Raw genomic sequence first — 25,051 nt, forward strand, 5'->3', positions numbered from 1 at the left:
AAAGGATTTTTTCCCCAAAAAATGTACATTTGGCGAGCGAGAGGGAGTGACGATGGATTGAGTAGGGGATGACAAGTAGCTCAACTGTCTGTCGTTTTGTCCCCTGCGAACATTTTGCTGCCTGACGACAGGGGGCTAACCTATCCCCCTTGACAATGGAGTTCTTTTTCCCCTTTGTGATATTTCCTGATTAAATCGACAATAAAAATGCTTTTTTAGGTAGGTCATTTTGTGTTAGCTAACCAGAAAAAGGAAGAGTCATTAACGTCGACATTGTAATGGTTAGGAGTAGTCTTTGTACTCCATCGGTAACGCATTGTAGCCTACTTTTCTCGTCCCAATTTCAGTGGCAAAAATAGACTTCTTTCCAGGTGAGGGTTATTATTGAATTATAAGATATCTTATTCATCGCTTTGGAATTATAACTTTCCCGATAATAATCTCAGCCCATTTCTCGCGATCTGAATACTCTTTCTCTTCACCTGAAAAATCTCGGTAGGAATTAGGTACCTAGTTTTTATCCACCTTGGTTTGTGGTTTAAATTTCATCTGAGCTTGTTAAAAGTCTCCTTTGGGTAAATTTGGGTTATTTTAGACCGATTTTCTCCATTTCATGTACCCTGCATCCGCATTATTTCATATGGTCCTTCGATTGCCCTTGAGACAAAAACACCTGACTAGCTGAGCCCACAAAAGTGGAACTTCTTTGCTCCCCTAAACAAAAGGTCAAGTAATTTTAGAAAAATAGACGCATCGTTTGTTTTCGCTTTGGAGAGTAAACTGATATATGAGCTTTGATCCAGGATTACTTGTGCATTATTGTTGGGGTAAAGCGTTGTTTTTGTCTGGCAAAACTTGGCATCATCAAATAAAGAGGTAATTTGTTAATTGTTTTGTGCGACTTTTTATTTTAATGTGACCGCACTAGTGTAAAGCTTTGCTAGGATCTCACAGTAACACTTTATGCATATGTAAAATTCTGGGTCTTTCCTGAAGTCGAAAAAAATGTAATACTCGGGCGAAGTATGTACTGCCGACTGAAGGGCTACTGACATGGCCCGGAGGCCGTGTAACCCAAATAAAGTACAATGATGGAGCATCAATTGCCGGAAAAGCCAAAATTCAGACTGAAACAAATAAATAAAGTGCTAGATAGCCTCTCTCCTTTTTTGATTGTCATTTTCGGGCTCCCGTTGATCAAACTCTCACATAGGTCATCAAATTAGCGTGCGACTGAGGGGATACTTGACTACAACTTCGCTGATCTCTCTCGACACTTCCATTGGATCTGGAGTCTCGTCCTCTTTTTGAACTGTATTAGGGGAAGGGGAAATTGTGCTGGCTACCTTGGTATGTTTATCACTGGTTGTGGGAATACTGCCCAAAAGCAGAGTCATTTACAAAAGAGCGAGTTAAACCTAGTTTGGTGGGAATGAGGTTTCTCCTCTGTTCCTCCTAGCCACTTTTCCCACTTCAGTGCTGCCCATCCTTATCTCTACCAAGGTTCTATCCAGCCAGTAGAGAGGTGGAGAGGTTCTTGCGTACCCACTTCTTTAAAATTTTCATGCGAGTAGCTTAGACAGCTCCGTAACAAGTTTTTCCAGATGGTTCGCGGTTAGTATCACTTCAATGGTTAATAGCATTTCCACGGAACACGGAGCTGAGTTAGTCGCCGAAGGTATACAGCATTTTTAGGCCTTCTTTTAGGGGTTGTCAGGGATTCTCCTATACTCAACATATCCTCTTTTTTTCGGCACGTTAAAATTTATCACTCAATAGTAGATAATAGCATGTTTTTTCTTTAAAGCAGGGTTCTTTTTTCGCTGCTACTAATGCAGCGCCTCGAGAATTTTGCACAGCCAAAAAGTCACATTTCTAGAGCAGAATATGTAATGCCTGCAAACAGAAGAGGTGAGAGGCTACCGACATGGCCCGCAGTCCATGCCGCTCAGCAGAAGTACAAAAGCGGAGCCTGAGGTGATCACGAAACCAAAATGCATCCTTAAACAAGCATCTAGGTAATCTATTACAATAAGATAGAAAACATGGCGTTTGCCTGATTGAAGTATCAAAGGGAGGTTGTACGTTCCTGTTATATTTCATATTCCAGTTCGCAGTCACACTGAGTGGACCAATTTATTCAACTTTTGAGGTTCCGTTTCTTATTTCCGGAGGTATTTTTTAACTGGAGATAGGGATTTTTCACTTTGGTACCACTGCAACAACTCATGTGCATCTCCACTGTTCAAAAACTCAATTTACAAATCTTGTGAGGTTGTTTTACATAAGTTGCTTTAGGGGTGATTGTCCTACGCTTAAAAGCCAAATTAGACCTTTTTTGTCTTCTAAATGGCATGAAACCACTTTATTTGGTCATTACTTGAAGAAACGATCGTGCTATCACGGTGAAAGCATGTGAATTTTTCCGGTGTACTTTAACAGTGTTAGTTTATACTCAGTAAATTCGGAGACATTCTTGGTTTGGTTTTTTAAAAAGTCATGATTAAGTATTTCATGTTTGTGGAATAGTTTAGGCCATAGATACAATACCCGGGTTGCTTGTTTAACTCTCCGCCGGCACTTGGGGCTCCGCCTTTACACAACTGCTGGGCTACATGGCCCCGGGTCATGCCAGTGGCCCATCAGCCCTTCTCTACGTCTGCAACACATATTATGTCCTAACATTATGGCTTCTTTCGTCTTTAGTGAAACCTTGGGGCGCTATATATGTATCATCTAGGTTACAACCCAAGGGAAAATAATTCTATGAAAGCCTTTTCCTGCCATGATTCAAAAATCCGCTTTCTAGCCATAGTTTAGGACGAAGTCGGACTACTTGCGCTAATTTTTCTGTAGATTTACAGATAGACTGATTTATTTATGATCCTTTCATTACTATGCAATTCTTCGCATTAAAAAGTGATGGGCTAGCCTTCCGCTTTGGAGTGTACACTCTAAGTTCCTTCGTAAAAGTGGTTTTGTATTAGTAATAACTGCGCAATTAGTCCCAAATCGAGTGTGTGTGTGATGTGAGGGCAGTTGACGTGGAGAAACAATTTGGCCAACAATGTCTCATCATCCCAAAGTGGAGGCGATGGGCAGAAACAGGGAGACCTGACTGCTTCATAGCTTTCCACTTTGCCTTAGTCTTGTCTGAAATACGATGTAGTGTAATGCAAAATTGTCACTGCCACGGATTCGAGAAAGTGTGTCAAGACGTAGAATTTGCACCCATGGCATCTTACTCTGAATACTGCGCTCTTGAGAATAAAAATGAATCTTCACATTTGATAATAAATTTTAAAAAAGCAGATTATTGAGTATTTTGATGACCACCAATGTGAGAATCACAATTGGAATGACTAAACGATCTTTAAACAAACCAAATTACCATTTCACTGCGCCCTGGGTCCTTACTGAAGACTTATGAGGGGACAACACTTGGACGGAAAATGTTTTGCCGAAGTGCAGAAGAACCGGAGTTCGGAAGTTATGCCGCTTTAAGTGCCAGTAGAACCTAGATAAAGAGGTAAACAAATAATCGCAGCATTACATTGCCCTCTCCCCTTTTGAGCGTTGCCCCTAGAACACTCCCCTTGGTCAACCCCCAGCGTCGGCCGTCACAGTGCAGTTGGTGCTGTAATCAAACTGTCCAACAACCATCCGTGCCAGTCAAAGAATTTGCCTGCAACTGAGACGGTACCTGACTGCAGAGTCATTGGTCACTTTTGACAATTCCACTGGATCCGGAGTTTCTTCTCATTTGAAAACTGTTGAGGGAAGGGGAATGTGATGGCCATCTTGTATATCCACCGCTGGTTGCGGGAACACTGCCCTGAAACAGAATCATTTAATAAAGACTGCTTTTAAAATAGTTTCGTAGGGACGAGATTTTGCATTCATTCCTCCTTGCCACTTTGCTCTCACACCAATGCTGTGCAGCCATATATCTATCTGGGTTCTATCCAGCTGGTAGAGAGGTGGTGGATGAGGTATTACGTGCCACTTGATTGATATTGCAATACAGGTACCGTAGACAGGTCCGTAACGAACTCTTCCAAATGGTTTACAGCTGGTGTAGCTTAAGTTGTTAATAGCATTCCTGCAGAAAATTGGACTGAGGTAGTTGCCGAAGTTAGACGTCATTTTTAACCTTTCTATTAGGAATCGTCACAGATTCTTACATCCGTAGCATATGGCCTTCTTCCCTCTCGTTGACATCTAACATTCAGGAATAGAGATCGGGGTAGCTGTCCTTTGGAAGTGGATTTGCTATCCTCTGGCACCAATGTAGCACCTCGAGGCTTGAATGACAACGAAGGAGGTCACAGTGCTAGGGCAGATTATGTGCTGCCAAGGTTCAGAATGGCTGGGGCCTACTGCCATGACTCAGAGGCTACTCCGCCAAACCAAACCTCAAGAAAGTTACCAAAAGAATAAGTGTGTTACAATGATCTCGTATTTTTTAATTCTTTGTACCTGTTCTGATAGTTATTGTGACACATCAGCCCCACTCTGGAAACCATTATTCAAAGAAGTACTACTTAAACCTATATAAGCCGCATATTTGAACAATTTTTTTTTAAAAAATAAGAAGCTTGAGCATTTTAAATACAAATTGTCTGTGACAAGGAGTTATCATTATTTTGGCAAATAAAAGCAGTTGGTAAAATCCCACTGGCGCTCTATAATATTGGGAGCTAAGCGCACACTTTGAAATAGCCTTAACTACTCATAAAAGCAGATAGTAATTACCCGCATAACTTTTGGTGTTAAATTTTATATTTCCGATTTATACAATTACACTTTTTAGTGCTTTCAGTTATTTATTAAAGATTAGATTCACAACTTACACTTTTTGGACGTTTTGTAGATTTTTCAACTTTTCGTACTACTCTCTTCACCTAGATGTTCCACTCTAACTAGGTTTTGTAATTTCATAAAACAAGCAACTCTCCAAACTAGTGGGAATCACGAGTGAAGTTAACAAGGAGTTTCTGTAGTAACGCCTTTGCATGTAAAGCGAAAATTTCCGTCACCTAAATTAGTTTGTTTATTCTTTGCTTCAAGGAACTATGGTACCAAGTAATGGTTTTCACCATCATTGCTGTCTGCTTGACCATTCTGGCTTTCGGGGTCTGTCTTGTTGCTGGTTGCTATGTGGTCAGGCTGAAAGCGAAGGCGGCTCTCTTAAGGCAAGCCATTTCGCCTATCCTACTTTTCATTTTTACTCTGCCTACTTCTCAATTATCGTGATCAAATACATGGGTTTTAGTTGTTTTGGGAAATTTTATAATGGTATGCTATACATCGGACAAAGTCTATCCGTCAATACCTTTGAATGCTTGAAAGTCCCACTAAATTGTTTCATTATGCATTCTGGTCTAGGCGTCATCAGGCTAGTCACTTCGGAGATATGCGATTTGTGGACGGAGAGTGTTTAAACAGTCCTGTCACAGTTGCACCTGGTAGTGTTGGTGGTGGCGTCAATGGTGGAGCAGGTGGAGGTATCCCAGTCTACCTTCACCGACTCTCCTCCCTTGACTACAACTCCCAGACCCTTCAGCGACCCCCTTCTGTACGCAGTTTCGCGCTCTCTCGAACCCCCACTGCTTCTGGCATTCCTCTTGACACCACTCAAACTCCCACCGAGCAGCCTTTTGTAGTCGCCAATGGCTTCAACTGCCAGGCTGACACTCTGGCTTGGCACCCGATCTACCGCAGCCCTGCAAAGACATGGGGTGACTTCACCTTTGATACATTCGCGCGAGCTCCTCCTGCCACCACCGCAACTGGCGATGTGGATCGAAGTGCTTATGGAGACACATTACCCACTGTAAATTCACCAGAAGCTTATGCGTGTCGTCACGAGGCCTATGGTTACTTGTCAGAACTACACAACCATCTTAGTGACAACTTGGTAACCTCGGCGCCAGTGATGAATAATATGCTGACGTTGAGGACTTCGTCAATCCTAAGTCCCACGGCCTGCCAACAGACATCAAAGAGTCCTACTGAGGTGGAGGATAGTGCGATGGATATGCGGAAGAATGACTTCCAAATGGCGCCTACTTCTCCCCCCAGTGAATTCGCAGATCTTGTAATCAAGTGATTATTTACTCCCCGTGCGCCAACGCACCCACCATCCCTCTTATTTTGTATTATTACCTATACTCCTCTGCTATTGCTACTAGCGCGTGTCTCTGTGTGCATGAGTGGGCATAGGGAGAGATGACAAAGTCACACCATGCAAGTGAATGGTTGGCACTTTGAGCTTAGAAAGCGTTCAGGATTCTCCGGAATTGAATGCCCGTCTGTTGGAAGGATTTCTCTGGACACACTTAATTCACGGAATACACATACGTCAACTTAATTACTCCCTATGGATATAGCAAATCGTTTTATAAATTTTGTATGAATCAGGTCTTTTGTAAACTACTTGATCTTAGGAGGTACCCACCTCCAAATTTAACATTTTTGTACGAAAAGGAAGATATATATAGACTAGCAGAGAGGATGCTTTAAAGGGGTTCTCTGGAATCTCTTCTGGAGGTAGATTTCCTGATTTAAAGTATTGTTTTCTGTATCTTTTTCCCGGTATCCCTAATGGCATTCAACTACGCTTTCCTAAAGCATACTTGTATGATCGCTGCCAAATTTCTGGCCATTACCTTTTTAAAGGCTAGCGTTCAAAACTTTATGCTGGCGAGCAGGTTGTGCAGCCAGTAATTTCAGAGCACCGGCGCCTGCCGTCTTTTGCGATGCGGTGTTCGAATTGATCCCCATTTTATTGAGGTCACGACCGCCTCTTACAGAGTAGCCAGTTTAGAGGAGATTGTGGTATCTCAGTGAGGCATTAAATACTGAGATCCCACGCAAATCCATGTGCGAAATTTCCTCATAGTGTAATCAACAAAGTGCTGTGGATGAAAATTTAATTTAATAATTGCAATTTGTTTCCAAGCTTTACCTCATCTTGTCCTATTACTTTCTGACCTATTTGCCAAAACTCACAGTGATGCTTAAGCTGAGTTTGAGTTCATTTTCAAGCTTGGCAACGCTGATGAATGAAATCGTCTAACTCCCCCAATTAACAGCCAACATGTACTTAAAATCTTTTGAAAATGTAAAGTAAGAGAACCCAGCTGTGAATGGCCGCGAAAAATGGAGTTGAATCTCACACGCTGGGACTATGATGAAAGATGGCATCCATTTTCCACAATCATGGTTCTTTAGTATCGAAGACGACCTTAGTCGGACAAATTTGATGAAAGATCTACTGGCCTACATTGTAGCTTTGGTATTTTTCTAAACATTTTCAAGGAAACTACACAAGCAGTCGTGTCTGCTGCATACCATCTTCTTATTCCGCCGAAGACTTGAATATACCAACTGTTTGAGAAAAAGAGCTATTTTTTGGAATTTTGACAAGTGTATGAGTTGCGAGTTAGCCGACCTTGCGGTGGGAATGCATTAATTTTCCCTCTGCGACTACCATTCTTCTCTACCACGGTGGAAGATTTATGAGCCGTGCCTTCACTCCATACAATTAGCGGCGCCAGGCGGGTATGGGAGCGGAATCGCGTAAATGTCTTTCCACTTTTACTCGTTCTCTGTTTTGAAAGTAATAATGCTACTCAAGTGTCTGTTACTATTCAGTGAGATTGATCATTCAGTAGAGATTAAAGAATTACCTGTACTGCTAAGTATCTTAAACGTGATTATGGCTTTAAAGTAGACGGTGCTGTTGGTAAATTACTGCAAAAAATTTGCTCCTTGTTGGGAGAGATAATCAAAGATCGTGTTGAGTGGTTTATCAAACAGCTTGTGAGAGGCACATATTTAGCAACGCAAAAATCTACGAATCTCCAGTGAGATAATTATGAATTTGAGTGTGTCCGCCGTTTTGTGATTAAGAGCTTCCGATTGCCCAGTGTATCAGGCAAGAAGTTGATTCACTTGCGATAGTTTGGAGACAGTCCTATCAGACACTTCTTCCAGTTTAATTGACTAGATCCCTCTGCAACAAAGCATTCATTTAAGGTTGTATTTTTTTCCTGGTCTCATTTTAAGTACGAAAGATGATATTGAAGGCTTTCACTCATCACAAATATGTATCCATTGCAGGTTGGGATTATATGGCGTCTTAAATGTAGACTTACGCAAAGTGCTTATATCATTCGAACAGTGTTGAAGTTGTCGTATTATCAACCAAATTGTTTTTATATGCATAATAATAATGCCTTTTTATTTAACGGTGTGGCACGCCTTATTGAATCATGCACCAGTCATTTCAGTTCCCAATTTTAAAATGGACATTGATGAGCTAGACCTTAGAAAAATGTAAGGATCAACTATTAACCAATTTTAGGCCCAAATATGTTCACTAATCCTGCTACGTGACAGTTCAGCTAATAAAAGTCATAATGGTCTTATTCATAAAGAGATTTCCCCTCCGTGTGTTCCCCTTTATCGCACTTTTAACAGCAAATCCATTTGTCGACAGATAATACAATTAAAAGGAGAAATAAAATATAATTTCAAATCAACTGTGTTGAATTGGAGTGCAACATTTACATTGTTCCCAATCGAAGTGAGCATGGATGAATGAGAAACCTGCCCCAGTTGGGTGTGGAACTGTTTCGACCTCACGGCTAGTATCATACTGAGTGCGGATCCGACCAGGAGATAGGTCGACTGACGTATAGTCTGCAGTAACGTATTTTTTGCAGTTAATAATGTCCCACACACTAGCCCAGAACTCCCTCTCATCACAGCTGGCCTTATCAGTTGGTGAGATTCGCAGAGCCATTGTGTGCATTATTTCCGTGAAAATGAACTTTTCATATGGTTAAGGCCAAAAATCGACGCCGTTTTAAGGGAAGTTACTGGATGATCTAGGCTAAGCTACGGTCAGCAAAAAATGAGTAAATTAACGGCTTCCAAAAAGCGTAATACTATTCAGGGTATCAGAGAAGATTTACAAAGGAAGTTGTCAGAATTAAAGACTCTTGTCAAACTAAGCAAAATGCAAAATTCGATCAATTTTTAATTGTAATCCCCAACATTTTCTTGTTTAGATTAATAAATTTAAGGTTATTTGGAGTAATCAAAACACTTGAACTGTCTAGCAAACAAAATGCTTGAGTCGTTAAGTTGTATGGCTTGTTTTGACATGGAGGCAATTTGCAAATGAACAGTTTTTATACTTGATACCGTATTCCGTGGGTACATTACCTGGTATTCCAGGTACCGAAGGAATGCGTGCGTCCCTTGTAGTTCAACCGTGAAATGATCTCTTTCAAATACTAAGCTGGCGCGTTCTCCTTATGTATTTAGGTTTATACCCAAATTGCAGCAAAAACGTTAAATAAAATTGCTTTACCACTGTCAAAAGGATACAATCTACAGGAGGAGAGGAACACTTAGTCATTGTTTGCCTAGTTTTTATTTTAAAGTATCATTTTAAATATGCAGTTCCTGAAATCAACTCTGGAGCTGTATTGTGGTGACCCAAGTCTTTCCTGAAGTCAAAAGAGGTCATAATACTAGGATAGAAAACATGTTGTTGGCACATAGAAGGACCGCGAATCTACTGATATGGCCCGGAAGCAATACCACCAAGTAGAATCACAACCACCCGGGCCCAAGAGTCCGCACGACCAAAGCGTCGAATCAAACAACCAGCCGACTCATTACAGGATGAAGAGCTATTTTTGAGGCCAAATTGGCATTGAATTATCCTTTAATGCCGTTAAAAACGAGAAAAATACATGGCACTTTCTTGTTGGAGACTTTAATGTTCGCCTGGATAAGGAAGTTTAGTTGACTTATTGTAGCTGTTCGCGCCCTTCCTGATACCATAAGTAGCCACAAACCTAGGCCAGAAAATGTACTGCCGACTAACAGAGGATCTCAAGGCTACTAGCATACCCCGAACGCCATGTCGCCCAGTGAAAGTACAGTGGCGGAGACTTAAGTGCTCGCGTAGCCTTAGCTAGCAAATGCAAATCCACTTTCGTAATGCCCAGTTTTTTTAATTAGAAGCATTTCTAATCCGTCTTGAAGTTGCACAATAAGCTAATAGCGAACACATTCATAAGCACTTAAATCTTTGAGAGACGTAGCAAACTCAGGATCAAGATGAGCAGTAACTACTCTTCCCAGAAGGAGGTTGCTTACCAGGCGTCATTCAAGGGTTGGGATAAGTGTAAACAGATGAAGCAGTTTATGTGGAAAAGGAAATTTAGCTTAAAATCCATGAAATACATTTGGCCAAACTCTGCCAAATGCACAGAGCGCCATGCGTCCGTCATAACAGCGCAGCTCTGTTTAACCTTGGCCAGTTTCCCTTCTATAATTAGGTAGCTCAACCCGCGTTGCTTTACGGCTTGGTTGGTAACTATGGTCCTAGGTAAAACGATCCCCCTGACCGATTTCATAGCCCGGAAATTTCGTTTAAGTGCATAATTTATTGCCTTGACTATTGCAGGTGCGAAGAATTTCTTTCCTATAAAACTCACTGCTGAAGTTGAAAAAAGTCATATTGTTGAAGGCCGTCTGGCTTTTCTGTTGTCAGTTTGCATGACTTGCAATTATCTCGAATTGAGAGAAGTTTACAAAACTCGGAGTTAAAATGACCCTAACTAAATTCAAGCGAAAATAAAAATTCGCCCAAATGCTTCTTAGAAAAGCTTTAAATCCAGCAAAACAAAACTGACTTCACAAATCACTTTTACCTAATCATTCAGTAAATTAGGCTTTGCTTTCGCTTGATCAAAGAAGACTGTTTAATGGGATGAGGGAAATAAGTGGATATCAAACATTGATAACCATATGGAGTTTAATATTTTATTCTCTGTCTTGGTAAAGGGCTTTTTGGGGCTCCTTAATAGTACGTCCATCAGACAGCCTGGCCTCTGGGCCAGCTCGGGAGACCCCAAGTCCCTCTGTACTTCGATGGCATATATTCAGCCCGGGTATTGTGTCTCCTTTTGTCTTTAGGAAAGACATGGGGTGCTACATGAGTCAAAAATGCTAGAAATATGTTTGTCTTATTAATCCGTTTAGCTAAGCGGAATTTTAAGCCTCCGTATAATATACACTCCCCTAACCATGTCTACGGCCTCTCAGCTCTCAGATACTGTAAGAACAGGAGGTCAGTATATGTTGGTATGCCCCATCATCAAGGCTTCACCTTAAGAAGGTTTATTTTGAATAACTAATTGGCTCTGTAAACGACTTCGTGGTTCCCAAGCGGTAACCACTCCGAGATAGGAGAGAAGTCCTAGTGGTGCCCCTGCTTAGTTTCTCTGATCAGTGTTGGAACCCATATTACTTATTACAGTGTTCAAACTTTTTAAGTAAAACTATCTCTTTAGGGTTAATCCTTCAACCCTTTGAGCTTTCCATCACATACTTACTAATTGATTCGCTAGTAAGACGTCTTTCTTGCTTTTATTTCCTGGTTCCCGGAAGCACATCAATTGTCTGATGAGCTGTATTTTTAGTCTTAAAAGATTTATACAAAAAAATTTAAAAGTTAAAATCAAATGTTGAGCCACTGTAAGAAAGGAAAACAAGAAGTCCAATTGTATTGTATGGTGAGTAACTACCTCGTCCAGGTATAGAATGCCAACGCTACCAGAATATCAACCCAGACATGGTTGAGTAGTCATTTGTTTAAATGACATGGGTGGGCAGAAAAATATGGTCAGCTATGCGACTGAAGCTATAGCTAACCCGGACAGCTCCACCAAATTTTTTCGCCCTTGGAGCCGAAATCTATCAAATAGCAGTTGTCATTGATCGTTCAGCCGTACACGGTCCTTTAGATGGCCTGAGTTTCGTTCATTGTCAACGCTCACGTGGGCACGCGCCACCAGTCCGTCAAGAGATGGGGTCCCGAAAGGTGGATTATGTTTGCTAAGGGTATTGTCATGGTTCATAATTGCCTCAATAGTACAATTATTTTTTTAACTCCGAAGAAGAACAACTTTATACTTAAAGTAAAAGAGCCCAAACGCAATTTGCAAAGTCGTCTGGTTCTTGCGCCACCTAACAGGATTCAACCAGGCCGGTTAAGGCGTGGGATGAAGCTAGTCTTCAAAAGCACATCAATTGCAATCATTTAAAGTTATTTCAAATGTTTTGACAGGTCACATACTCTGTCACCTTCATCATTTGACAAAAGCGTATCAGGACATATATCCAAAAAAAATTCCAAATTTTAACCTTTGTATAAGTAAATTCAAGCCACAGAGGGCAAAATCTGTCTCCTCATAGCTTTAATTTCGAACGTCTATGAAGAAGCTTCGCTTCTACATGTCTGATTAAAGCCTAGGTGGTATAGTTGATGTGTACTGAGTTGAGATGGCTTCACATGATTCTTTTGTCGAACCGCCATTCCTCTTAGGCCTTAGTCTACCAGTTGTTTCCCCGACCCTACACTCGCCTCCTCTTCTCCCCTTCCTCACCTCCCTGCACACCTCTTCACTGAGGCTTCATGTAATGCTCACCAGGTCTATAATCTCAAAAAGGCGAAATTATCAAAAGTAGGATTAAACTTTCAGGAAACGCTAGCCTACATTTTTGGCCACTTGCAGGATTCAGCGAGACAAAATAAGTGCAGTAGTGAGTCACAAGTTTATGGCAAGATGAGTAGCCTCATTCGACTGGAAATTACTTAGCACCGCCTCCTGTTATGACGGCACCCTCGATCGAACTAGAGTAGACAGTAAATGCACAATGAATTACTAAAAAATTTTTCTTGCCGCTATTAAAAGACTTCCAAATTACTTGAAAATCGTTACATCTAGAAGTAGCAGAGGCATATAGTCTTCTATCTTTACGAAGCTTTGGTGCCATTAATAAGGAGGTGGTGACTGGTTGCGCAGTTATTAGACAACCACTGCTCTCCTCGGAGTCCTAACCATTCCGGGACATCTAGATAACTGGACTTCCGTCACACCAGTGCGACAACCCCTAAACTCTTCTGTCTCTGGAGGTGATCATGACTGTTTGGCTTCTGGAACTAGTCCAATCGGTATCTCCCTAGGTATGGTGGAATACAACTTGCATGTTTTTTAAGCAGTCATTTCGAATCGCACAGATAAATGCCCTACAAGACAAAAAAGATTACACGGCATTCCAAGGGGTCGTAGAAAACACTTTTGCGATCGCCTAAACTACTTTGAGCAACTGTGTGTTAAAGCAATCTTCATTTATGCTTTTTCGATGAAATATTTGCGGAAACAAATTTAAAAAGCCTAGCAGCTTCCTAAACAAACGCAGTTAGGCTAATTTAGAACCTGTTACTTTTTAATCTGCATTTGTCATTTGGGGTTTTGAACCTACAATAACTGCACCGATCATAACTTCAAGGCGCTTTCCAAGGCTGCAAATTGACTCCTCTAAAAGGAACTTGTCCACTTAAGCAAAGTCACCTCATTAAATCAACTTGCAATTGACTTGCACTCTGTTGGTTTTGTAAGAGTTTTAAAAAGTTAAATCAACTTCTTAACACGTGAGAGCTCTAGATGCGAAGTAATTAACTGACATGCAAAAGACAACCATCAATTGTAAAATCACTCTAAAACATCCATAAAAAGAAATTGTATAGAGATTAAGCCGTGACCACATGCGAACTCGTAAACAATCCATTCCCTTTAATAAAAAAGAAGCCACTACTAAACTAACCTCTTTTATTTATACATTAGTGTACATATTAAAGTTTACTGCCTCTTTAACTTAACACCACACCCTACCCCAGGGCTTCTTTCCTACTTTACCTATAAGCGTAAAAAGGGGAGCAGATAAAGAGGGTGAAAATGACTTCTTTCCTTAGCGGTAGTAAATGGGACTCAAGTATGGATTGGTGGAGTGGAAAAGACGTCTTGCTTTGCCCTCCATTTTTTCTACCTCAGTGTGTGTCCATTAAGTGCACCGGGCAGTAATCAAAGCAATTGGTTTACTAGCCTATGCTGAGCCACGAGAAACTTCAGCAGTAACTACTCCTTTCCAAAGCTTAGTAGGCCCAGCAAGACGTAGGAGACGAGAAATGGGCACATGCATGGTAGAAATCAGATCGTTATTTCTCATACCATTCCCATTTACGCACCGACTTCCGAATGGAGCTAATGCAATAGATCTATGTAGTGGTCACATCAGACCAAACCCTTTAATTTTACACCTACGATTTCCCGATTCAAAAGCCTAACGACTTCCCTAGGGATAAGCAGAAGGGTTGCATATCTGGTGGTATGAAACCAGGGTAAGTTGAGTAAACAATACCTACACACGCTGCGGCAGGAAAAAAACCGTTATGAATGATTAAGTCTTCGGAAACTCACAACAGAAGAAATGATGAAACCGCAGATAGGACTTGATGGGTGAAAGTCCACAAGATACGAATAACGTCAGATTACACAGAGAGCAGCCACCACATGGTCCTCGTTCTCCTGTTATTTTTGACCAATAAAGTGCCATGCTACTAGCCTCCCAATCTTTTCCAACTTAGGTGTTGAACCGACTGCGTGTTTGACTCTTAAAAAATCATAATCGCCGATTTGAGATCTCACTGGCGCGCCCGCGAACTCCACACTAGATAGCAACTTTGAAGTTGATGATTAGCGGCTATTCCTCGCTATTCATATACCATCAAAATAATTTCTGACACACGGCAGTGATTTCCAGCGTTTATATTTCTCCAGAAAGCAAAGTAAATAACTAGTCCATCCGAAAAAGCCACATTAAAATAAACGGCAAAAGACGGCCGATGCCTACAAAGAACCGTAGGGATGTGAAAACGCCGACACGAGGCCAGTCATTCATTAAATTCCACAGGCAAACCCATGGAATACACTCACCCCAACACAGACGATTCGGTCTCTACCACCGTCCAGAACCTTATCTAGCTTATTCTTTGAATATCCCCAAGCCCCAAGTGTAAACAGGACCGAGATAGCACCATTATCAAGGAAGGGAATCCAGAGGCATACCTCAACTATCTCCGAGGTAATTTCCGATCCAAATGTTATATCCCCCTAAAACATCCCACATCTGGACGAAATAACTGAACAGCTATTAATCGGGGTGCTACAAAGCACGAGTTCCTAATTCTGATTTATCCGCGATTGTTAGGTTAGCACAGAAAAGGGGGAGGGGGAGAGCGGGGTCACAATCGCACGGGTGTCAGGACGACTAAACCATATAAAGGACTTTTGAGATAATGGAAGCGGGAATGTTGAGCCTTCCCTGATTTCATGGCCACCCGCGTAAGCGCTGAACGGTTGCGCCCTTCTTAATAGAGGAAAAGGCTACGACCGAAAGATCATAAAACGTTGTACCGAGGACAGACGCTAGTGACTATCTGTCGGGAGAGGGAATTGGTGACGTCTGTACACAAAACAACAAAAAAAAATACGGGGGTCGAATATTAAGTGGGGTTATTTCTAGTCTAAACGGAATAAACATAGCTTCTGAAATGAGGACACGGTATTTCAGCAAACCAACGGCGTAATACTATGATCATCATCACATCGGATCTAGAACCGATTTGAATACTGACACTCGCCGCGAGAAAACTTACAGAAGAGAAACACCGGTGAAAGTAAAAGTAGGAAAACATCACTTGACAACAGGAAAAAGCTGGAGAACCTACTTTTCAAATTTGAGTAAAATGACACGCACTCACTTCCAGGACTTAAAAATCAAACATTCCAAACATGGCAGCAAAACATTGAAGCAACCGGAGTATCCAATATTGGGTCATTATTGTTGAAAACAAAACAGGTTGACCTGTGATATCATACAGCTACGAACGGGCAATAAAGCGTACGAGGAAAATGGAAGTTTCAAGGTAAGGAATTGGGTACCATCTTGCGCACAAACCAATTTTACACTACCTAATTTCAAGGATAAGCAACACAACGAGAACAAAAGACACCGTGGATCAATGCGAAAGCGATCGAACAATGCCACGGACAACTACACTATCGTTGCATAGGCAGTATGCAAAAGACATTAGCGATGTAGCCCATTCTACTTTGGAGACAAAACTTGTCATCAATTGACAATAAATGGGCTGTTAAGTGTGTGCGGAGAGGGGAAAATAATTGGTTATTGAGGTGACATTCCTGGATTTGCGATGGCCCCAAGTGTCTTCGTTGTATGCATGTAGGCTTCCATGAACTTAGCAGCGCAGCGATCCAGACAGACTGCCTCACCCTTTGATAAATCACCGTCATGATATCGAGGAGGAATGCACTTTTTCAAGCACGCTTTCGTCATGCTTGAGAAAATCTTCTGCATCATTTCAATTTCAAACATTTGCATTTGCCGTTCGACTGACAACTCAGCCATTGTGATTAAACAACAAGCGTAGGCGAATGGGTGAAAGTACAGGCTACTTTAACCTAACTTGTAAAGAGTGCCCTTCAAAGGATAATAAAAGAAAGGGCGGCAGCAGGTGATTGTCACCTGTGCATTTTAAGCACTTAAAATGGTAATACTAGTAGGCACGAATTTGGGGAAAAAAAATGTAAAACTCCAATCTTATTCCAGCCTAGTTAAGTACACGTTTTGTTGGAATGCAGTACCGATAAAGACATGGCAGAACATAGTTAAGAAAATTTTATGGTGATTTCCAATCTAGCTTCGTTTTTAAAAGCTAATGTGACTTAAAAGTTGGCTTTGATGGGTATGATCTAAATGTTGAAAGAAATAAGATACTTTAAAGTGCTTCAGAAATAATAACAAAACTACACCGAAGAATAGAGTGTGATTTAGAATTTCATAGCAATTTAAATTGAAGATTAGAATACAGACGAAGTTTTGATGACCGACTTATTTTATTTCAGTAGGAATACTCCTATTTTGTTATAAAAGACCAATTTCTAAATGCATCTAAGTAGGCACTAAATAATTTAAAGCATGACTTTATTCGACCCAGAATTTGACTACATTTAAGTCAAACCATAGTACTTCCAACCACTTAGAGTAATTAATTGCTTATAGAGTTTTGCTATGTATATTTATATTTTAAATATAGTTGATAATTAGGTTGAAATTCTTCTGTTAAATATTCATCGTACGTATCAACTGCACGCCTTCTACATCTATGCTGAATAAAGAATTAAAATAAACGCCATACATTTAGCAATTACTTCTCTTCATGCATATAATATTTCGTCTTTATCTATAAGCTTTGAATTTGTTATCTCGAACTGTGTCGGTATGGTTCATACTTATAATCCACACTTTTTAACTAATCGCGCCAGCGAGGGTTGCGTTTCTCTTCGATATGATTGAGATTGAGATTAAGGGGCACTATGGCCAATTCATCAAGGTATTCGTTTGATAAGTGTTTTTAGAATTTTTTAAGGGTTATTTGCGAAGGATAGTTGAAGAAAAAGGAGTGATTGTATACGCGGATGAGTAAGTTTGCCTTACATTTATACGAATTATAGTCCGTCGACGGAGGAATTGATACCTCTAAGCGAACTCCGTCTTCCGCCCACCGAAAACCCGGATATTTTGTGAGTGATTAGGGGTTTCTGTGTCCCAGCGGGTGCATTTTCTTGGTATTTCATCAGTTATGCTCTACATGAAAGCGGTTCCCATCACACTTGTCCATGGCTTTGGTTAGGGACAAAGAACTAGATGTAATCGAAAGTAGTCGGTTTCCTAACAGGTACGTCTGATAACTTAATGAATTGCGTCGCCTCCAGTTCCGATGTGGTGCATTCGTCTACGCATTGTTTTAACGCTTGCATCCACTAATAGAGGTACCTAGGCCGTTGTCAACTAAAAATTGTTCACCGTGCTACGAATTGCAATTCAGTGATACCTTGTAATGCTTTGTTTGACAAAATTTCCTGTTTTAGCTGGCAACTTCAGCGAGGATAAAAATCAGTGATTCCTAATTTTCCTTAATTCAATCCTAGGGCTTTGAGTCCACAACTACGGGTTGAGGCTTTGCTACCCGTGACAGTGCAAGAAGACCCACAGGATAACAGCTTCACTGAAGCTTTGGCCAATCTACAAATATCCCAAACTACTCAACAGCCAACTGCTACCTCGCGGTTGGCAAATCCGTTTGCTTGTTTGAATTGTCCCTCCTGGTGGCCGTGCGTAGTTACTAAGGTGCGTTGATCAGTCCTTTTTGGCTCGCGTCATTGGTATGTGTTGTACTTCTTGAATTCGCAATCGGAGGTGTATCCACTCTCTTTCCCCTTCCTCCCCACAATTTCTTGAATTTAAGGCTACTAGCATTTTTATTTGTGTTGACCTCAGGGGCGATGAGGTTATTTACGACTTTATTTTGTCACTTGTCTCACAAACTTGAATTGATGTTTGACGTGCGCTGGTAGTCGATGTGTGGACCCCCGCGCAAATCTGGGTAATGGTAGATCTTCGGCTGTCATCGTACCATTTGTGTGCATTTCTAGTGAAAATGTGTAAAGTTAGCTCAAATTCATCGCCAGCTGTTTTAAGAAGGCAATGGTCCTGCATGTGTACTCATTTATGTCTCAGTGGATCAGCATCTGACGCAAGGGGGGTGCTGTCAAGGTTTATGGGGAGGGACGGATTGTCGCATCAGTGGAGCATACATGCACGCATCTACTGTTAGATCGATCAACGATGCCTTCTCCATCTTTGATTTTCTAGGTCCGAGATGCTCACGCAGTAGTTCAGTTGCGGCCTGTGTTGCCGGTTGCAGATGAGTCAGCGCCGCCGCCTCCAAAGGAATACACTGAGCTTGCTACCAACCTCTCCGCTATGACGGAGATATGTGAGCGCAAAATGCTTCGTCCCGCCACACCGTCTGATGCCCCCACCCTTAGCCCCGACGTCCTCTTTACACATAAAATCACCATACCCCAGGACCTCTTACCCTAGTAAGTTTCAACTTAAGTATCTCGTAATATCGGTTTTCACCTATAAGTATGTTTTTGGTGTCAATTTAAGCCAAGCGTTACTGATATTTAAGTTGGATTGTGACATGGTGCTTTCTTTTACATAGACCCTACCGATGCACTCATTTGAATGAGTGAATGACTCCTGGTATCCGCAGTGGTTAATAGTCGTCTACCGCTTGCTCGTTATTTATCTATGGGACGGTGTCCCTTGGCAGTATTTTTTAGATACATCAATCAAGACACATGCATTAAAGTCACGAGCATGTCATGCATAAACGTGGGGAGTACTTACGGTTCCAACTTTATTGATAGTCGGCCACTGTCGCTTTGGGCGACTTTAGTCACTTTTTCGGTTCATATGTGGGATATACAAGTAGGAAGAGTTTATTGAACTGGCGTCAGTTGTTACTTAAAATTAGATAATCTGGGACCTTTTTTACCTCTTGTATCGTAGGCACGATATTTTAGTTTTTGCGTTTATTGAGCGGCCGTGCTATTCGCTGGTTACATACGTGAAGTCTCGTGTTTGGTAGTCAACCATGATAGCCAGCAAAATGCCACGTTTGCCTATGCTATTTCAATTTTCCTGATTAGTAGCGTGCGGATGATTTCAAACACCGCTTGTTATTACGTTGGCCGTGTTTGCAGTACTACTGAAGCTATTAGTAAACGATGTCAAATGTGTTTGTGTTCTTACTCTAGTTGTGGCTTTTCCTCTTTCTTTACCGAATTCATAAACCTTGTCTTGGGTTATGTAGAATTACTGCATCTGCAATGTTTGGGTCGTATCATAGCGCCTTGGAACATGTGGATCTTAATATGTACTACTTCGTCCTTTTTAGTGCCTCGGATCTTGCAGTACACGATAGTATTCAGCGTCATTGTGGTGGTCCAGTAAGCCTCTCCTTCGAAGAAGACCGCCTGGTCGTCCTTTCTACCTCATGTGAGACGATAAGGATAGTTGGTCTCCTCGAGGAGATGCATCTTCGCATGTTGCGCCAAAAGCATGGCATCATACGTTACATCAATCAAGCAAAAAAGTATCACGACGTAAGCAATGGCCCCGGTTCAGCGCTCCCCCTCCCCTTCCATTTCCTCTACTCAACGAAATTAACCTCTCTGTTGTCTTTCACCACTTTAGGGTCTGGGCGGGCTCAAGGATGGGTCAGCCGTGGGCAGTGGTGTTGACGGTAGCACTTGGTCCTCTGGAGACGAAGGGTCATTTGTCGAGATCTTCAGTGTGCCGAGTTCTCTCATGGGCCTGGCTATCGGTGCACAAGGGGCTAACATTCGCGCAGCACGCTCAATCGCCGGTGTCCTGCGCATCGATGTGCGTGAATCGGTTCCGCAGCGGAATGGTCCAGCTTTTACCCCCTCTACGTCCACTGCTTCCGCTGATTCGGAGGTCCAGATTGCCCAGGACCCCATGGGGAATTCCTCCTTCTCCGACCAACCACTGGCACACTTCAAAGTGGTTGCTGAGGTAAACGATGCTCTTTGAATGCATTAAATGTTGGTGGGAGACGCTGCGAACGTGTCACTTTTCCCTTTCAGACCGCGGAAGCAGCTAAGGCTGCAAGAGCGGCGCTGGAGTTCTGTCAGGTGTGTCTCCTAGTGCCCAAGCGTCTGATTGGTCGGGTGTTGGGCAACCGTACCAACAACATCGTGGCTATCAACGAGAAATCGGGTGTACGTCATATTTATTTGGAGAGCGACCCTAGACGCCTTCCTAAAGTCGCGGATCAAGAATCTACTTCTGACGGTCGTCCTCCTTACTGCATGAAGGTAAAATCACTAGGACCTTTCATTTACCTCACAGGAGCGCACATTCAATTTTTTTCGTCGTCAGTCAACTGATATTCCTCATTCCATTACACTGGCACTTTCATTTCGGGTCACACATAACGTGTGCGTGTGTGTTGGGTAGGGTGCGATGCGGTGCATACACGCATGTGCGCGTTTGTTTCACTTTGTCTCGCGTCTCCTTTGCTGTGCCTACAATAGTCAATTCTGCTGACTCACTCGTGCGCTTGTGCCGTAGGATATAGAGTAACCGAAATAGGTCTGTGCTGTTTTTACTAATGAAAGTGAAATAGCCGTGTAACCTTTTGTAATCATTATTTTGTTTGTTAAAATAACCAGTACCACAATCCGGAGTCTTTGTTTAACGGGATAGGCTTACAAATCCTCCTTTATTGTTACATGTTCTCGAAGGCAAAGAAGAACTGACTGTCTACATCCGTTTCTATCTTACATCAGCTATAAATTCGGCGTATGATTGTGTAATGCCCAGAAGAGGTAATAACTACAGGGGAAGCGAACGCAACAGTATCGGATCATGTTCCATGGTGCAAATCTTACAGGTGATTTCTACGATGTAGTGCATGAAGTCTGGCGTCGTCTGATATGAATGAGGCCTTCTTCCGACTGGCTAACCAATCCTTTACCTTACACAAGTTCGAGTCATGTCGGAATCCTAGCCATGATAATTTGGCCCTCAGAGAGTGCCTCTGCGGTCCGCAACACCCACGCAAAGCTATCATAGTACTGCAGGACTAACGTGGTGCGTGCTTTAGATGTGTTGGGTGTGGGAATGGTAGGTTGTTTCACGACGACCAGTGGTATGTTCGTTCATGATACAAACATTGCGGGCAAAACCAATTCCCTCCACATTTAGGCCAGCAAGTTGAGAAGCGTGGGTTGTTCATGAAGTAATAGAGAAGCGGGTTCGTTCTATTTCCTCAACTTCCACTGCTTCCCCACTTGATGTAGGTATGAATCTTGCCTTCCCCAAATGTTAAGCAGCGAATTTGGCAAAGAAATATCTCCAGCTTTGGAATTGATTTAAACTGTGCTCATAAAAGTGGGCAAGCTCGGATGGCATTTATCAGGTTTAGTAAATGTTTGACAAGGGGCGATGGTGTAGAGAGCGCAACATTGTCGCACGATAGACTGACGTGTATCTATGTTTTATAAAACATGCATATAAACAGTCACATCCATGCTACAGGTGCCTACAAGCTACAACATGTCATTGAAGCGAGTCACATCGAAAATCGTGCCAATATTTTTAACCGTCTCTAACATGCGTGCTGTCTACCTCGTTTTGTAGGTTGAGGACAAGCACCCAGAACTGGCGTCTCCGGCGGAGAAGGATACGGTATCCGGTTTCTTCATCGTCGGCACTCGTGATGCCGTTGATAAAGCGAGGTTGCTTATTACTTTCCAGATTGAGTGCATCTTTGATTTGGAGAAATTAGAGGTTTGCTTATCAAACTTCGCTTCCTTTGTTTGAGTCGTTTCGGATGCTTCCAAGTTTTCCTTGCTTTAAAGGCGGAAAAGTTGGGCCTCCTGAGGGAGCTACCAGTACGTGGTGGCGGTGGGCCATTCTATGGAGGCATTCAACACGAGATGAACCACCAGGAAAATGGCGGACCGCAACGGGGCGGGCCTCACAGTGGTGGAGGGGGTCCTCGTGCTCCACCGCCGCGTGGCGTTGGTGCCGGAGATCCCTACCACGAGGAGGTTCAACGTGTTGGCAACCAGGTGAGACTCTCCTGAAAAGCACTTCTTATCACTTTCGTGCAGTTAACTCTGGAAGGTCAGATTGATAATGACGCTTAATCTAACGGCCGCATATGTTTGCTTTTTCATGCTTACTGGGGCATTTGGCTGGCTTCTATATGTCTTTTTTAATGGCCCTATCATCCCTTTTACCGATTGTGTCTGGCTTCAGTAGGTCGGCCTTTACCTATATTTTAGCATTTTCCCAATTTCCTGATCCAAGAGACTGAGAATTAAGTTTAATCCGTTATCGTACAGAGTTAATCTCATGAACCACCAAATTTGCATCGTCTCTCTTCCAAGGCCGCACTCTATTTTTATACTTTGCACACAAACACGCATTCACCTATGCTACCACTTCAGAAATATTTGGTTTTTGAAGGGTCGAAGTATTTTTTAATCCAACATGGTTACACTTTTTCGATGGCGTTTCAGACACCTGTGAAAAAGCAGGCAACCGTTACCGATCTATCTGCTATGCATAAGCCCCCAAGCAAAGATGGCGCTGTTTACGTTTGTATTACAACGGCTTTCTGTCCCCCAGTCAAAAGAGTTGACGCTCCACGACGTCATTTCAAAGGTGTATATGGATTTTACCATTGTGGTGATTTTCCACACTTTAATCCTTGGAAGTAAGAAAATACGCGGTTTAACTTAGGGGTCTAAAGACAGGCCTCCATTTCTGGATTGATTTTCCATAACTGTGATGCCCCTACTTCGCAGCAAACAATGAACCGCGGTGCTGGTGGTGGCGGTGGACGACGCGCAGGTCGCCAGCCCCCACGGTCCTCCGGCGACGTTTCTGACGGGCAGCGTGGAAGCGCCTCACCCCATCAGGAGGGCTCTGCTGCCGTCGGTGTGGTAATTGACGAGAAGAAGGCCCCTGATGAGTCGTCGTCCGCTTCAACAATGGGACGTCGTCGAGGTGGTGTAGGAGGTGGAAGTGGTCCTGGACCAGCGGGCGCTCAGCGAGGTGGCGGTGCCCGTCAGCGCAATCGAGTCGGTCCGCGTGGTGGCAACCGTGCTGGTAGCGGCAGTCTTGCTGGCACGGCTGTTCATGCGGAGCAAAGCGCTGATGAGCACAATGGAGTTGCAGCGACGGCGAACGGGTTAGTTGTGCATTTTGCCACTTCAAAAGGCCCCTCTACTATCTAAAACCACGAAGTATGCAGTTTGCGCAGCGGAAACAATCCCTATTAGTGACTGACAGTGTGGGTATTATTAGACCAGTGTTACTTCAAAGCTGTGACCTTACCTACCTAGAGTGGCCTTATTTATGTGAGTGTAAAATAGGGGTGGCTCCTAAGCACAAGTTAAGCTTTAAAACGTAGAAAAGGGTCTTTTGTGCTTGCTTTTGGAGTCTTGTGAATATTCACATGCACATTATCCGTTTCCCTTCTCGCCCCGACTCGACATTGATAGCGCGTTGCAGAACTGAAAGTGGGCTTTCACGTTGACATGTCAGTCTCGCAGTCTGACGAGATGTTCTTCAATTTTATAAGGTAAAGGGATTGCTTGCACTATCGGGGAGAATCAACCGACTATTTAGTGGCGTTCTTCTTACTCTGGAGGTCTAAAACAGTCTCATTACTGTGTCGTCAGTTTGGATTAAAGAATGACGAGCGGTGGCACGCGCTCGTTGAGATGTGTTGCTCAATGCCTTTTTCATGGCCTCTGCTTTGTCACCAATTCCAAGACATTAATGTCGTGGTGCGATGGATGCGTCTTGTGAAGGAGAAGCCGTGAGATTAGTGCAGTAAAAAACGGAACTAATCCCTAAACGATGCCTTACATGAAGGGAGCTTGAGGGCTTTTTTACGCCTCTAACGTCACCTTTTCTGTGTGCTGTACCCTAAGAACGGGCAATGCGGACGTGACCCAATTAAAAAGGTTTGGTTTAGTTGTCCATCGATTATGCTTTGTCTCCCGCCTTCAATGAAAAACCTTATTTCTCCCCTAGAGCCGACTCCAGTGGCCCAAAAAAGGATATGCACAACGAAAACAGCGCTCCAGCTCAGCGGAACGGAAAACGCCACCCTGTCAACAGTACCACTGAGGTTGGCAACCCTCAGTAGCCCGCTTATTGTTCGCATCACGCGTGCTCGGGGCGAAGGGGTGTGAATTACTTTTTCACTGCCGCACCTCCTCCTTTTGCGCGGTCTACGCATCCCTCTCTTCATGTTTTGTCATCACTTTCTCCTCTTCCCTCATTCATTCACCCCATATCCCTTGGAAAAGGAACAACAGAATGCATTTGACACAAGTTATGATTCGGTCTCCTTACGTCACCCACTCATTACTTCATGTCCAAGGTGCCGAGAAGCTTCAGTTTCTGCTTGCTTCCCTCTCCCCACTTTTTATCCGTCTGGGCTGCACACACACCTCCCTCTTCCCATCGGTGTCTGCTTGCCCCGCCTTCTTCCACAAACCTTCGTCACTCCGTTTTTCAGTGCCTCGTTCGTTGACGGAGCCTCGGTTTTTTTACCAACCAACTGTCACCGCTGACCTGTTGCTAACGCTTATTCGTCTCCCTCTACCCACCGTTATATCCCCTTGCCTCTCTTTCC

General features: G+C 42.8%; 4 protein-coding genes across 4 annotated transcripts in view; 2 read left to right on the forward strand and 2 right to left on the reverse strand. All coding sequences in view use genetic code 11, as the record gives it.

The window, feature by feature from the left end:
- Positions 1-6,112, forward strand: part of EGR_03877 (hypothetical protein) — a gene marked incomplete at both ends in the record, with an annotated part of 18,091 nt that extends 11,979 nt beyond the window's left edge. The window contains 2 exons of the mRNA XM_024493126.1: positions 5,071-5,163; positions 5,399-6,112. Coding sequence (XP_024352398.1) covers positions 5,071-5,163; positions 5,399-6,112 — 807 coding nt within the window. The remainder of the gene's footprint in view (positions 1-5,070; positions 5,164-5,398) is intronic.
- Positions 6,113-8,545: 2,433 nt separating this feature from the next.
- On the reverse strand, positions 8,546-8,812 carry EGR_03878 (hypothetical protein; the record flags this gene model as incomplete). The annotated part of the gene is made up of 1 exon (XM_024493127.1): positions 8,546-8,812. One exon carries the CDS (start codon positions 8,810-8,812, stop codon positions 8,546-8,548), a length of 267 nt encoding a protein of 88 aa, XP_024352399.1.
- Positions 8,813-12,681: 3,869 nt separating this feature from the next.
- On the reverse strand, positions 12,682-16,362 carry EGR_03879 (Mitochondrial import inner membrane translocase subunit Tim10; the record flags this gene model as incomplete). The annotated part of the gene is made up of 2 exons (XM_024493128.1): positions 12,682-12,724; positions 16,133-16,362. 2 exons carry the CDS (start codon positions 16,360-16,362, stop codon positions 12,682-12,684), a joined length of 273 nt encoding a protein of 90 aa, XP_024352400.1.
- A 940-nt stretch (positions 16,363-17,302) lies between these two features.
- Positions 17,303-25,051, forward strand: part of EGR_03880 (Fragile X mental retardation syndrome-related protein) — a gene marked incomplete at both ends in the record, with an annotated part of 9,324 nt that continues 1,575 nt past the window's right edge. The window contains 12 exons of the mRNA XM_024493129.1: positions 17,303-17,347; positions 17,384-17,436; positions 17,469-17,537; positions 17,946-18,144; positions 18,670-18,899; positions 19,763-19,970; positions 20,062-20,403; positions 20,475-20,705; positions 22,033-22,182; positions 22,254-22,466; positions 23,208-23,593; positions 24,445-24,541. Coding sequence (XP_024352401.1) covers positions 17,303-17,347; positions 17,384-17,436; positions 17,469-17,537; positions 17,946-18,144; positions 18,670-18,899; positions 19,763-19,970; positions 20,062-20,403; positions 20,475-20,705; positions 22,033-22,182; positions 22,254-22,466; positions 23,208-23,593; positions 24,445-24,541 — 2,223 coding nt within the window. The remainder of the gene's footprint in view (positions 17,348-17,383; positions 17,437-17,468; positions 17,538-17,945; positions 18,145-18,669; positions 18,900-19,762; positions 19,971-20,061; positions 20,404-20,474; positions 20,706-22,032; positions 22,183-22,253; positions 22,467-23,207; positions 23,594-24,444; positions 24,542-25,051) is intronic.

The sequence above is a fragment of the Echinococcus granulosus genome, assembly GCF_000524195.1.
Source record: "Echinococcus granulosus chromosome Unknown EG_S00022, whole genome shotgun sequence".
In the NCBI taxonomy this organism is placed as follows: Eukaryota; Metazoa; Platyhelminthes; class Cestoda; order Cyclophyllidea; family Taeniidae; genus Echinococcus; species Echinococcus granulosus.